A 15,411-nucleotide genomic window follows, 5' to 3' on the forward strand; every position below is an offset into this window, starting at 1 on the left:
TGGCCCAAGGTTTCATTCCTTGGAATCCGTGAGGCCAAGAACCCCAAGTCAGAGAACAAAAGGCTTGTTGCCATCTTGGGAGCGGCCGGCCACCATCTTGGGAGCTCTAAGAACAAAGAGCTGCCCGTAATAATTAGAGATATAGAAAATGAACAACACAATGCGATATCAGCACACCCCTATTTGACCAAAATCGGTAAAACTGACAATACCTGGTGAGGATGCAGGGCAACCAGAACTCATACATTGCTGTTGAGAATGCGAAATGGCACAGACCCTTTGCAAATTAGTTTGTCAATTTCTTGCAAAGTTAAACATGCATTGACTAAACGGCCCAGCAGTCTCACTCCTAGGTATTTACTCAGGTGAAATGAAAATTTGTATTCACCCAAAAAGACATTTGTTGAATAAATTAATGAATGAATAATAAACGAGTGGAGCTTTCATAATGTAAAATGACTAGATAATATCTAAAATTGCTGAAACAAACAAAGCCTATTTTTGGAAAAAGGAAGTAACTACCACAAGGAATAGTTAGAAGAGTTAAGAGACTGACTCTTTAAGTACAGGACAGATCGTCGGGAATGGTTAAAAGGACCTGCTGCTTTTCATTGACCTTCTAGTACTACTGATTTTTTTTTAACTATGTGAATATATTACTTTCATAAAAATTTAAAAAGAAAAAGAGGAGTCAGAGAAAGAAAAATGAAATTGTCAGAAAAATTTAGAAGTTTTATCAAGTGAAATGTAGAAAAGATAAGTTGTGCTTACTTTTTTTGTTGTTCATTCCAAATATTTATGGATTACACTAGCTGAAATGAATTAAGAGACTCAGTAGAAAACATTGCCAAGAATAAAAAACAATTTGAGTAAACAATGAAAAGTTTACAGGTTACTCTGTCACAAAATACTTTGTTAATTCACTACCCGGCAGCAACACACATTACCAAAGCTGGCTTCTGGAACGCTTTCTACCTATAGCCATTTTTGAACAATAGGTGATTGAGCTTTTAACAACACTGTTAGAATATAATGTAGCGAGTTTTACCAGAGATGTTTAAGACTACCTGGCACAAGTCAATTTCATTGTATACATGTATATACACGAGGGAGGGTGATCATAGTCTAGAAAAAAAACAGGTCTTCAGAAGTCTAGAACTTTAGTAACCTTAAATCCAAATTATTCCCTGGGTCCATCCATAATGAGAAGAAAGAAATCTACACTTGCATTTCCTCCGTCTTTAACATCTTTCTCATTTAAATGCTTTACTTGATTTGTGTTGTTCCCAACGTGTTAGGTGCTATGCATGACGTAGAAACGTGTTTCCTTATAGCAGGCTCCTTCAAGCACATGCTTGAGAGATTCAAATCTAATTAGAGCCTCTGAAATTATTGCGTCAGAGCCCCATCCCCTCAGAAAAAGCCCCCTTTTACACCATCAAATGAAATACCAGATTCTTTGCACTGGATTTTTTATTTTTATTTTTTTTTTTGAGACGGAGTCTCGGAGTCTCGCTCTGTGCACTGGATTTTTTTTTAAAGAAAATATTTGATTTTTAAATCAAAGAGTTCTTGGTTTTCCAGCGTTTCACTACTTGTTTTACGAGAGACCCGAGTCTCCTTTGCCAAAATGTATTTCAGTACACATTTTAAAAAATATGTGTATGTACTTAAATATATTTTGGCAAAATATATATATATATTTTCTTTTTTTAAAAGAAGATATTTGATTTTAAAATCAAAGAGTTCTTGGTTTTCCACCGTTTCACTAACTGTCTTACTAGAGACCCGAGTCTCCTTTGTCAAAATATATTTCACTACACATTTCAAAAAATATGTGTGTGTATACTTAAATATATTTTGACGGAAGGTGTGTGTGTGTGTATATATATACATATATATATATATATGTCTTCGACTTATTTCCACCTAGCCTGGGGCGTATTCTGGATAGTTTCAATTGACAAAACAGGCGCTCTCCGGCCTAGGAGTGGAATCCATCCTCAGTCTTCGCAGGCTCCTCACAATTCTCCGTTTGAAGAAATGTCCCTCTCCTTCCCTTTTCTTTTCCTTCTTTACTCAGCGTCCGCCCCCGCAGCCATCTCCGCCGACCCTTTTTGTCTACGTCCCAGCGTCGCGAACCACAGCGGCGGAGGTGGAGCGGGGAGATGCGTTAGGCCGGACGGCTAAAACGCGCCGCAAAAGTAGGGGAGAGATTGCGCTGAGCCCACGCGAGCCCTGGGACGCTGGAGACAACGGGGCTCTTGGGAAGGCGCGGAGTCCGGGGAAGCAGGGCATACGCGCGTGGTCCGTGTCCGCAGAGTCTCCCCGCCTCCGCCCTCTTTCTTGGGTGGCTCTCCGCCTCGTCCACCCTCCAAGGGCCGTTGGTACATTCCTAGTGACTCCAAGCGCTTAAAAGGGGCCCGGGAGGGTGAACCCCACAGATCTGAACCTGATTTATGTGCGCGCCGCATCTCCAACGAGCCTGGATCCACTGCGCTGCCAGCGGCGGGAGGGTGGGTCTCTTGCTGTCTTTGCGACGACATCCTTACGTTTTGGCACTCGAACGCTGGGTTTGTGCGTGGGTCTGCTTAGCGGTCTAGCGGGCTGTTAGGCTCCCTCGCCCCCAGCTCCTTGTTTCGCTCAGCTACTCTCACCGCAGCCCAGCAGTGAGACGCGCACGCAGCCGGCTCCGCACGAGATGGAGCAGACCGAGGTGCTGAAGCCACGGACCCTGGCGGATCTGATCCGCATCCTGCACCGGCTCTTCGCCGGCGATGAGGTCAATGTAGAGGAGGTGCAGGCCATCATGGAAGCCTACGAGAGCGACCCCACCGAGTGGGCTATGTACGCCAAGTTCGACCAGTACAGGTGAGCGCGCTGCAGCCTCAAGGCCAGGCGGCGCCCACTCGCCCAGTCTGACGAGGAATGGACGTGGGGCACGCAGCCCAATGTGACTGGCTCGGGAAGCTTGGGCCGCGCTGCGCCAGCCGCTCGCCCCCTCGCTGGCGAGCCGCGGGGCTGGCACGACTCGCTTGGGGCTCCGCGGCCACAGCGCAGGCGGAAGGTGGATCATACTGGCCTTGCTGGCCTCCGGCCGGGGACTACGGGCAGGCGCTGGGAAGGGAGGTCACAGTGCGTCTGCGAGACTTTCTGTTCTCTTCTCTCCCGCAAACCCCTCTGCTTCCAAACCACCAGTCCTCCTGCCCCTGGCCTCGGGAGCAGTGCCCACACTCCCAAGCCATCGTTAGCCCCCGGCGCGGAGATGCGGAGAGACCGCACTCAGGTTCCGGCCCGCCTGGCAGCTTAAGGAACTGTCTGGCGGTACTAACGGAGGGTGCTCCCAGGAGAGCACTACATCAGCCGTCGGGAGAAGTGGGTGATGATGAAGAAGACAAGTCACCCACGTCAGTTCTCCGTCACTGCGCCTTCTGTCGCCTGCAACCGGGCACCTTATAGCAGGCATTTTTACTCATGTAAAATAGCTTCTTGTGGCCGTCAGCTGCCACTACGCAATTTCTGCTGTTCCCTTTCCCAAACCAACTTCCCCGACTGCGGGTTTATTCAAACCACTGCCAGGTTTCGCAAATTGAATATTCGACCGTCGTTTTTTTTCAGCCCCCAAACGCTCTGATTTCTCTTATCCTTGGTTCTGAGCATCTACAATGTAAATTAAAGACTCCTACTTCCCAGATGTATTTGAGTGAGTTGCCCTGGTAAGCTGACTTTTTTGCAGCCCCTGCTTGGCTTGGTGATTAAGTTGAATCTGTCTACCAATCCTCCGGGGCCAGAGGTAAAATTTAATCACCCCGAAGTGTGAGAGGTTCTAGTTTTTCTGAGCAGCCAGCGCATCAGTCTTTATGGTTTTTTGGGTTTAGGGTTGGGAGAAAGGGGTAAGTGAAAGAAAATAAGGAAAGAAGTAAGTTTGTTTTTCTTGGGAGCAGGTTCTTTTAGTCACTGTTTAACAGGTAGGATATTTGGTAAAGTTTTGTTGGCATGGGCGGTTTCAACTGTATTTTAGGATTTGAAATAGAAAAAGTGAAGCCCACTAAGGATCCCATTTTTCATATACAAGTGACTTGAGGAAATTCCTTTGGCTCCTGTCGGCTCAGTTCCTGGTAGAGCACTTCTGTAGCGGTGAAAGCTATCAGAGAGTCTAGCTTTTAAATTTTCTTGCATTTGCTCCAGGTAATTGAAGATTTGTTATCGGACAGGTAGTCTTCCAGTTACCAGACACATATGAAGAATGGTAGGTAATGAAGAGGTTGAATAACTTGCACGAGGTCTTCTATCGAGTAGCAGGGTTAGCATTATTGTTCCAGAGCCTACACTCTAAACCACTATTAAACCAGGACAGGTTGTAACCATTTTTAATCTTTAATCTTTAGAACAAGTGTATTTTCAAGGACCTTGAAGTAGTCTTGATTGACAAACTCTAAACCTTTTGAAGGGCAACCAGTCGGGTTGATTGGTCTTTTCACAGATATCTGAAGTACAGCTCATTAACATAATGGATGTAGTCCTGAGCAGGCAGTTGTGGGAAGACAGGAGATGGGAGAGAATTCAATTCTACAGTATTTTTTGCATTAAATAGATGCCTAGCTCTGTGAGGGATTCTGTTCTCTGACTTCGGGAGGGCCAGTGCAGAAGAATCAAGACAGAATATGCTCCGGTGTGGGCCAGGCTGTGAATTCTTTGAAAGAAGCCTTAGAGAAGCAAGAAAGATTATCCTAAGACTTGTGAGTTCCTTCTGCAGGAACTCAGTTTACTGTGAATTGAAGGTTCTGTGCACAGCTTCTTGTTAGGTCATAAAGAGCTACAAAGTAGAGAAAACTGAGGCTAAAAAGCACTTAATAGGATCGTGCTCTTCGGGCACCTGGGGGTGGGGAGGAATGGGACAGGATGGAAGGGGCATGCTAGACAAGGGTTAACTGATGACCAAGGGAACAAAAACTCCCCAAAAATGGAGTAAAGACCGCTTTTCTTTAATGTGACAGCCTAAATGAATGTCATAATTATGAAACTTTGCTAACTAGATGCTGTCAACAGTACACCTTGGACCAATGGAAACTTTGACATTGATTTTACTTTTTTCCTGGTGCTATCGTTATGGTTGTGGTTTGCAGTTTGTTGGTGGTGGTGCTGGTGGTGGTGGCTGGTTGTGGTATGTGTGTCTGTGTGTATGTGTTTGCCAGTTACTGGTTTCTCCTAATTGTAAGAGGTTTAGAGGGTTCTTTACTTCACTAATGTAGTCTTCTTTGTTCTGGTACTTAGATCAACCCCCACAGAAGACTTTTCATTATAAGGGCCTTTGAATGTGGTTTGTGTCTAGGCTTTAGTGAAACTAAGAATTCTATTTAATGAAATCTTGTTTCTCAAGTCCTGATTTAGCTACAGGCAGAAAAAGAAAAAAAAAATACAATAACAACATTCTTGCCTGAACCAGTAATGCACTTTGGAAATATTTTTCTATGAGAAACTTACTCCAGCAGTTTGAGGCCGTCACATTGAGAAACATGCAATTTCAGTTTTTTTCCTGTTATTTTTCCCGTGCCATTAATTAAAACTGAGCAGCTACCTCTGTAAATGCAGCAGTTCAAAATTAACTGTGAAAAAGGATTTTTCATTTATGTTGGATTTCTAATTAGAAAACTGCATGCAAAATTGCTTAGAGGGGGAAATGTTAACATTTGTGAATAAATGGTACTTGGTGACACACTTACTTTTTCCAGTGCTTGTTTCAGCAACCAAATTAAAACTTCTGAATATATTGTTTTTTTTTTTTTTTTTTAGGTATACCCGAAATCTTGTGGATCAAGGAAACGGAAAATTTAATCTGATGATTCTCTGTTGGGGTGAAGGACATGGCAGGTAAAATAACTATTCATTCACAGATATTTATTACAGCATGTGTTCTAGCATATGAAAAGTATAGTACCAGGCTAGCCACAGGCCTTACAAGTACTAACAAATCTCTTTTTTTGTTTTTATTTATTTATTTATTTATTTATTTATTTATGTTTTTTGAGACGGCGTTTCACTCTTGTTGCCCAGGCTGGAGTGCAATGGCACAATCTTGGCTCACTGCAACCTCATCTCCCGGGTTCAAGTGATTCTCCTGCCTCAGCCTCCTGAGTAGCTGGGATTACAGGCATGCACCACCCTGCCTGGCTAATTTTGTATTTTTAGTAGAAACGGGGTTTCACTATGCTGGTTAGGCTGGTCTCGAACTCCTGACTTCAGGTGATCCACCCACCTCGACATCCCAAAGTGCTGGGATTACAGGTATGAGCCACCACACCCAGCCCTCATTTTCTAATTACTTGTTCATAATGTTCCCTAATCCCAACAAAAATTCTCATGAGAGTTAGGCCTTACAAGGCCTAACAGGGCATTCACGCATACACCACACATATTAAAAGCAGCCCCCAAAATGAATAGTAAATCAAAGGAGGTAAGTAACCCCCTTAAGTTAACCATACTCTGTTTTCTATGGAGTTAAATTTTATGTGAAATTGTGTTTACACTTCAGATTTGTGGTGGTTGAGGTGTGTAAACAATCGTGGGACCAAAGACCAAAGGATGGAGAAGCTAGAAAAGCATTGCAAATTCAGAAAATTGCTTTCTACTTCAAGTTAATTATTTAGTTTCTTTACTGAAAAGGCAGTTTATACTGTTTCCTTGAAACTTAGCTCCTTAATTTGTCTTTAGTTTCACGTTTGACAGTCTTATTATCAACTAAGTATTACTATCTTTCTCAGTCTTTTGAGATGGTAAAAGCAATAATTTAGATCCATTTTTATGAAAGGAAACATGAATTTATAAGTGTTTAGAAAGTAGGTCTGTAGAGTGCATTTATTTACTCATATGGAATGAAGTGTTTCCGTTCATTCTCTCAATATTTTTGAAAGCACATTATGTCCGGAGTGGGACTAGGCTCTGTGGATTTAGGAAACAAATTCTTTTTATGGTACATATATAGATTAATAAAATTCAGTATATGAAATGAATACCCAAAATGTATAAAGATACATATATTTTAATTAACCCTGTAACCACGACTGCCTCATATACTTAAATACTATTTACTCTAAGATTGCATAAATAAATCTTTTGTTTCCTCAAATCCAATTAACTTTCTCCCACCAATGTTGGAAGGTAATCACAGATAGAGCACTCTAAATTGGCACAGTGTTAACATTTTATGTACAGTATAACTTTAGGATGGTAATACACATACAGATACCTTCTCTCCTTACAGCTCGCCAAAGGAAGGAGAAAAGAGAAAAGCCTTGGGGAAAAAAACATTAAATGTTAAGTGGATCTTCTCAATGTGGTACAATTACTATGGATGATTGTCTTAATCCTTTCTAAAATTTCTCTAATGTACTTTCATAATCAAATTCTAGCCCAGTTTAAGTGAGTTATATGTATTTGGGGGAAGATAAAATGTTGCTGGTTTTGTGTTTCTATTATCAAAGTAGTATAACAAAGTTAATAAAACTGTTCTTTAGTAGGGGTATGCATCAAAATTGTACTTTTTATATGAATTGATATAGATGACATATTATTACTTTACCCTGAACATTGTTGAACTGTAAATTGATAACATTTTTAAAATTCAGCTGAAATGGATTTTGGCTGGGGAGATGGTTTATTGATGGTATGTAGGTGTCAGTTCTGGGAAGACTGTTAAGTGCAGGTCTGGACACTAGACCATCTACTGAGTTCGATTGTCATTTTGTGTACATGTAGCAGTATTCATGATCATACCAACTCCCACTGCTTTCTGAAGATGCTACAGGGAAATCTAAAGGAGACATTATTTGCCTGGCCTGACAAAAAATCCAATGAGATGGTCAAGAAGTCTGAAAGAGTCTTGAGGGAAAACCAGTGTGCCTACATCAATGGTAACATCTTATTCTTTTTCTAAGGGCAAGTGGGAAGAACCATGACCTTTTGTCTGAAATATTGGTTACTTATACTTTTTATGCAGTAAAACCTGGATCATGAGTCATGATTTAAAATACTTTGGAAATGACTTAAACATTAAACCTGGGTTGGAATCACTTATTGAAAACATATGCATGCAGATTAGTATCCACTGAAAAGTCATTTACTTGCCAAGACAAGACAGTTAAAATAAAATATGAATTTACTTCAGTGGAGTCTTTCAACAAAACAGATCAAGTTGGAAACATTAGCTTTATGTTAGAGAATAGAACAAAATGTTCTGTAACTAATTAAGAATGCTAGCTAGTCTCTCTTTTTCTAAAATACGTATAGCATACCTAAAAAGTATCCTCCAGGGAAATTTTACAAAGCACATTATTGGCTAGTGATTTATACATATCTTACCAAGATTTCATTATCTTTTCTAAATGAGATATGGGATAGCCAAATACTTTTCAAGAGAGGCAGTGATTAACTTTCATATTCCTAAAAGGAATAGTAACTTTCCAAAAAGCTCATTAAAATGTATATGAGACAGATAGTTTTTTATTCCCATTTACATATGAAGTTGCCAGTACATAGGAAGATAAAATAATTTGTCCAAGGTCACTCAGCTTCTAAGTGGCAACCAGAATTTGAATCTAAGCAATTTGATTCAAAAACCTATGCTCTTATTCAGCATGTACCCCACCTATATAAAGTATTATAGAGTTTTGGGGCACTTTTTTTGGCAAAGCTAGTTTTTTTTTTCATAAATCTTACTGGCCTTGATATTTGGCCTGTATGCAAGTCACTTGCAAAGGTCAGATGGTATGGGAAGTTTTCCCTCATTCACATAACACAAGGATGTTAGTTTCCTATGTGGCAGGAAGCTCTGATTCATTTACCCAAATAATGTGAGGCTTGCTATCTATAAGGCACACCAGATTTCCAAGAACAATGTCTGTTGTCTGTATATTCACAATAAAGCCACACATCTTTCAGAATAATTACTTCCAGCTGGAGTCAGAGTGCTTGTGAAAACAGGTCAGATCTTTAAGAATACGTAGGCTTTTTCAAGGGTCTTCAATGTAAAATCCTATAGAATCCAAACAGATAAAGAAGTGATATACATCAGGGATAAAGCCGTGGTGAGGCCTGGTATGAACTGGAGTATACAAGCCTCATACTAAGGTGACAGCAGTGGCCACCCAGCTCCAGTGAAATCAGCCTGGTTTCTTTCTCCACAGAAGTTGGAAATTCTGCATTTTATATGAAATTTTGCCAATCGGTAAAGTATTGGGTGGGATATGTTAATTATTCTGTAGACTAATTACCCAAATAACTTAAAAGCCACAAATTTTCAACCTCTGATTCTTACAGATGCAGGAGTAGGGGTGGAGATGAATAGTGATCAGGGGGAAGGATGTTTCAAGTACAAGGAAGAGCACAAGTGAAGGTACAATCGTTGTGAAAAATGGAAACTATTCCAGCATTGGGGGAAGTAAAGAAAGAAGAATGGGTTTGGTCAGTGGATTAGCAGGAGAGTAAAGTGAGCTCAGGGTATGGGCCTGCAAGACCAGCTAAAAGTAAGGACTTTGTTTGGTCAGCAGAGTTGTAATTGGGAATATCTTGATCGATTTGGTAGCAGCATGCAACATAGGGTGGAGGAGAAGGGAGGACTGGGGCAAGGAGACCTAGTTGCCTATTGTAATGGGCAAAAGGTTGACAGGGCCTGGACCTAACTGTCCTTCATAAATATCCCCAAGAAAAGTCCAGTATTACTGTGACAGAGGGTACACCATGACCATAAAGGAAAAAGAAGCAAAGATCAAAATATAATAATAAGGCCTGGATTATTAATAGGAGCTTCTCTAAAGGATGGGCAACTTGTTTTTGCAGGGTCTTTGCTTGCAGGATTGTCAGCATGCATTAGATAATGCATGAACCTGCAGTGGTGAACAGTTGTTCAAAACTATGCTTAAGCCAGTATATTATGAACGCAACAAGCTACAGGATCAAAGAATTTGCAGATCTGAGAATTAGGCCCCAGTTTCAGAAATAAGGAAAATGAAAGATCCTAGAAGGTGTGACTTGTTCAAAGATAGCTTCGCTAATTAGCTAGAAGTAGAACTTAAGTCTTCTGGTTCTATGCTTCGTTCTTTATGATGCGCACTCATGGAGCTAGATCATGAAGAAAGCACAAAGCCACATGGGTTGCCTACATTAGTTACACTAAATTCATTACTTGATTAATCCTTGAAACTTTCTTGTAACTATGTAAGTTTATTAACATTTTTAATTGAGTATTTCATCTTGTTTTTTTGTTTTTTGTGTGTGTGTGTGTGTGTGTTTAAATCTTCTTGAAGCTCTCTCTCCCAGGGCCTCTTGACTGCTTCAGCACAGATTGGTTGATCTCTAGGCCCAGGGTGAGCTGTGTTCCTGAGATTCCTTACAATGTAAGGCTTACATTCTCTCAAGCTTTCCCTTTGCTGTTTCCTGTGGGTGGATCCCCTCTTTCCTGATCTCATGATTTTTTTTCATTCTTGGTTGATGCCCTTGTTTTGGTGGAGCATATGCTCCAATGGCTTCACAAGAAAGGATTCATGGAAGGTAAATTTTTAAGACCCCATGTATTTAAAAATCTCTGTATTCAACCCTTACAACTTGATTGATAATTTAGCTAGGTATGGATTATCACCTGGTAAACATCTTCCCTCATAACCATGAGGGTAATTCCTTTGTCTTTTAGTTTCTAGTGTTCTTATCAGAAGGCTAGTGCTGGCTGGGTGTGGTGACTCACACTTCTAATCCCAGCACTTTGGGAGGCTAAGATGGAAGAATTGCTTGAGCCCAGGAGTTCAAGAACAGCCTGGGCAACATGTTGAAACCCCATCTCTACCAAAAACACAAAAATTAGCAGGGCTTGGTGGCAGGCGCCTATGTCCCAGCTACTTGGGAAGCTGAGTGAGAGGATCACTTGAGACCGGGAGGTGGAGGCTGCAGTGAGCCAAGATCCCACTGCTTTACTTCATCCTGGACAGTAGAATGAGACCCTGTCTTTTTTTTTTTTTTTTTTTTTCCCCCCAAAAAACAAAAACAAAACAAAGAAAAACCTGGTGCCATTCTAATTATTGAATCTTTCTATGAAACCTTTTTTTTCTTTCTAAAAACTTTTGGGACCTTCTCTTTTGGTGCCTTCTCTCTATCCCCAGTATTCTGAAATTTCATACTGATGTGTCTTGTTTGATGACTCATTCATTGTGCTGGGTACTCAGTGGGTTTTTAAATCTGGGAGTTCATGTCCTTCAACTCAGGAAAACATTCACAGGTTATTTCTTTGAATTTATTTTAAAATTCTATTTCTGAAACTCCTATTTAGATATTAAACCTCTTGAACGGTTCCTCATTTTTTTTCTCTTTCTTTTCTATTTTCTGTCTTTGTCCTTTTGTTCTTTGAGTCTTCCTCAGCATTTCCTGCCAACTCTTTTTTGGTTTCTGTTTCTTCAACCTCTTTTTGTATTATGGTCCCTTTTATGGTATTTTCTCTTATTTCTGGGAAAAAGTTAATGATAGGCTTTTGAACACTTCCCCTGAGTAGTCTCTGTTGCAGGTTGCTTTTTTGTTTGCTCTGACCTCTGTCTTTCATACTAAAGGCCTTGCTCAAATGTCTGGTGACCTTGGCGATTTGCTAATATTTAAAAACCAAGAACAAAAAAATTAATTGGTAACCCTGAACGTGAGTGGAGCTTGTCAACTGGATTTCACTTTTTGATAGTCTGGCAGAGCCTTTTCCTTCAGGAACTTCCAGCGACAATATCTTTAAAGCTTTTTTCTTGAGCCAGTCAGATTCTCTGAGAAGCTGCTTCCTATCTTCTGCCTGGAAAGAAAAATCTTGTCTGGCAGCATTCTTGCAGCTAGGTGATGACTAAAGCAGGGATTTTTACCATTCAGTATGGAAGCTTTTGTTTAATTCATCTGTTTTTCACCTGATTGCCATCAGTCCCAAGTTGATCTCTTACACCTAGAGACTAGATCTTAGTCTGCTGCTGAAAAGAAAGAAGAGAGAGAATTGGTAAAAGGGATTGAGACTCTACTTCTTAAACAGGCTTTAAACCAGTTCTTATAAGAACAGCCCTATCTTTACCCTCATTTCCGTAAGTACCTGGTTCTGTCAATTCCTGTGCTATTTGGAGTTTCAAGATATAAATCAGGTTATTTCTTGACTTTCCCCATGGATGGCTAAGGATTTAGCTTTCTCTGCTCTGTAAAGCTGTCCATCTTACTTTCCAAGCTTTCAAATTTTTGTTAGTGTTTTCTCTTTTCCTATTTTGTCTTTGTATATTGATGTCTTTTTTATTTTTTTACTGCCATTGGAGAGGGTTTTCAGGAAGGAGCAGAGGCTAATGCATACATGTGACTTACTATCTTTAAGTACAAGTTCAATTCTAATATCTATTCCATTTGCATCAAAATTGATTCATGATCTCAGATGACTCACAGAAATTTTACCTACAGCTGTTGTCTAGGCTCCTTTATGTATTTTTCCCTCTTGGATATTGTTTAGATTCCATTGGCTTACATCGAGTAGAGAACATCAGCCATACGGAACCTGCCGTGAGCCTTCACTTGTACAGTCCACCTTTCGATACGTGCCATGCCTTTGATCAAAGAACAGGACATAAAAACAAAGTCACCATGACATTCCATAGTAAATTTGGAATCAGAACTCCATATGTGAGTATAATTTCTTCCAGGTTTAAATGCTTTGTAGGTTGGCACTATTACACTATATGTATGCAAAGAATGAGATGAGTCTTAACTCATGGGTAAGGCCCAATATATCTTGATTGTTTTATTTAACTTTAGAGACTATCTCTTCAATTTATTTTTAGAAACTTTTTATGTTAGATCCAAAGATTATTTGAGAAACTTCAAAATGTGTGCTTAAAATGTTTTCATTTACTTGGGAAATAAGAGTGAAAACTATTATTTGATATAACTCTTACTGCCATAACTTACTATTCATAGGTCTAATTTGCTGGGCCAACAGGAATAAGTTGCATAGTCAACCTTTGTAAAGGTTATTCTGATGATATAACTAAAGAAAATTGTCTGTTTTGTTTGCCAAGGTTGCTTATTCTTAGAGTTGTTATGCCATTTATGCCACAAATAAGAATAAACTATACTAACAAGTTCCTCCTTGAGAAATAAGCATTTCCTACTAAAAATAAAAAGGCAACCAACACTAATATAGCAGGGCAGTCTTCTACCTCTGAAATAAGTTTGTCAGTTAGAGGAATAGTCTTTATTTAATTATCAGAATATCCAGAAATAGACAATGTGTGAAAATGGAGACCAAAACAATCCTTATGAGTCTTAGTGAAAGCACAGCCTCTGAGGGAAGCCAGGGCAGAATTTTCTCATTATCACCCCACTTCATCTTTGTCTTCCACATTCCAAACCCTAAGAGATATTCTTATTGCAGGAAAAACAAGGCTCCCTTGCCCTTGCTGAGTTTTCATACACTGCTACAAAAGCAGAACTATTTAGAACGAACTAAAATATCTTTTGTAAAGATTCTTACACAGCTTTCTTTTTTTCCCTTTTTTACAGGCAACTTCGGGCTCACTGGAGAACAATTAAGGAGCACCAAACCCTCTGAGGTTTTACTTTAAGCCTCGCTGTATGTTTGCCTTGGATAAAAAGGCTACCTACCATGTGCTATCCAGTAATGTACTTAAATAAGCCAATACTTAGATCTACTGTAAGGCAGATGCTAATTATAAGCATTAAGTAAGCAAGTAGTGCCCTCAGCTACTGCAGAAGAAAAGTCCCACTAAGGAAAAGAAAGTCTTGTGATTTTTAAAGGCAAGTTTTCAAGTGCTCTCCTAGTTCTATCCTCTGATTCCATTGAATCCATACTATGAGCATCAGTGAGGGTTTTCATAGCTTTTGGAAATACTTTGGTCTCTGAACTGTAATTAGCAAGAAGTAAAAACAGAAACCTCAAACATCAAATGCTTGCTTTGTTACCTGGAGGACTAACCGTAGATGTCTTTAGTATACTTTGTATGTTCTTAATATTGGAAGATAATTTTGTGAATCTGTAGATTTTATTTTTTCAGTCTTACCTTACGAATTTCTTTTCTATGAATAATAGAGAGGAACTTACAGCACTCTGCCATTGGGTAATGAAAGGAAGTGCAGAGGATTTAGAAAAGTACATGCTCCCCAAACCACAACAAACCAAAACATAAACTCACGTCTGTGTCCCATGGTCATAGTCAAAGATTTTGTACGGCTAAAATTGCAAAATAATTTTAATAAAGTGGATTTGAACACAATTTGAAGTTGTCTTTCTGATTAACGTGATACAAACTTCCCATAAATCAGTTTCGTAGATTTAGATGTACAAAAGCACTGTGACAGATGCTTTTATGATGTAAGAATATGAGAGAGCCAAAAAACATTCAAAAACAACTTACCTTTTTGGACTTAATTAATATCTTCACTAGTTGGTCAGAGACACCAACCTGAGAGCCTCTGGCTGTAGTGTGGCTCAGACATGGTCAGTGTTGCCTGAAAATTGTGTGTCTATACGTGTATGTGTTTAAATATGGATTGGTTTTCAACATGTAAAAACTGGAGTTTTTGTAGAAGTTGAGGGATTCTAGCTGCTCAAAATTTGAATTATCTAGAACACTTGGTCTGCACTGCATTTTTATTGGTATTAGTTGGCTAGGCTAGGGTTTGCCTCTTAAATGGGCTGGCCCTCCAATCTGCTGCAGTCCCAAACTCACCTATTTCCATTATTTGTTACCTGCAAAGCCTGCATATGCATTCAAGTTTGCTCTTCCTGCTCTAAGCAACTTTTTTAGGAATATCTGTCATAATCTTAGAGCTTATTAATTCTGGGAATTTAGTTAGCAAAATCCTTTAAAAATAGTTTCTGTGTAGCTCATTGGTTACATTGTTTATATATCTCATATTAGTATTTATATGTTAGCTTCCTCTCATCCTTTAGAAAGATTAACACTTACTGAATGCTTACTATATATTAGGTATTGTTATAAGTTGTTTGAGCCTACTAACAATTCTGAAAAGTAACCTTATTGAATTGGTGTATTTCTGCTGCTGTATGTAGCACATTATCACAAACTTAGTGGGTTAAAGTAATGCAGATGTATTATTCTATAGCCCTGCAGAAGTCTGTTGCACAGCACTAGAATCAGTATTATAAGGGCTGCACTCCTTTCTGTAGGCTGGGCAGTATCTGTTTTCTTGTTTTGTGGGTTTCTTTTTCCCTCAGCTCCTAAAGACTGTCCAGTATTCCTTGACTTGAACATCCTTCCTCCATCTTCAAAGCCAGCAATGGTGGATTTAGTCCTTCTTCTATGTCTCATTTACTTCCCTTTTCCACTTTGAGGAACTGGACAATGTCTCCATCTCAAGATTATATCCTTAATCACATCTGAG

The 15,411-nt window shown here is 39.7% G+C and overlaps 2 protein-coding genes across 3 annotated transcripts in view; one reads left to right on the forward strand and one right to left on the reverse strand.

Annotated features, from left to right (window-relative positions):
• Nucleotides 1-15,411, reverse strand: part of COMMD10 (COMM domain containing 10) — a 971,919-nt gene that overhangs the window by 556,009 nt on the left and 400,499 nt on the right. The window lies entirely within an intron of this gene.
• On the forward strand, nt 2,686-14,279 carry CDO1 (cysteine dioxygenase type 1). Of its 2 annotated transcripts, XM_050793091.1 has the most exons (6): nt 2,686-2,871; nt 5,794-5,871; nt 7,262-7,336; nt 7,756-7,910; nt 12,500-12,669; nt 13,549-14,279. In XM_050793091.1, exons 1-6 carry the CDS (start codon nt 2,702-2,704, stop codon nt 13,576-13,578), a joined length of 678 nt encoding a protein of 225 aa, XP_050649048.1. In that variant the 5' UTR covers nt 2,686-2,701; the 3' UTR covers nt 13,579-14,279. The 2 variants fall into 2 exon arrangements, with proteins under 2 accessions (XP_050649048.1, XP_050649049.1); XM_050793092.1 differs by lacking the exon at nt 7,262-7,336.

This window comes from Macaca thibetana, chromosome 6 (genome assembly GCF_024542745.1).
Source record: "Macaca thibetana thibetana isolate TM-01 chromosome 6, ASM2454274v1, whole genome shotgun sequence".
NCBI classification, from domain to species: Eukaryota; Metazoa; Chordata; class Mammalia; order Primates; family Cercopithecidae; genus Macaca; species Macaca thibetana.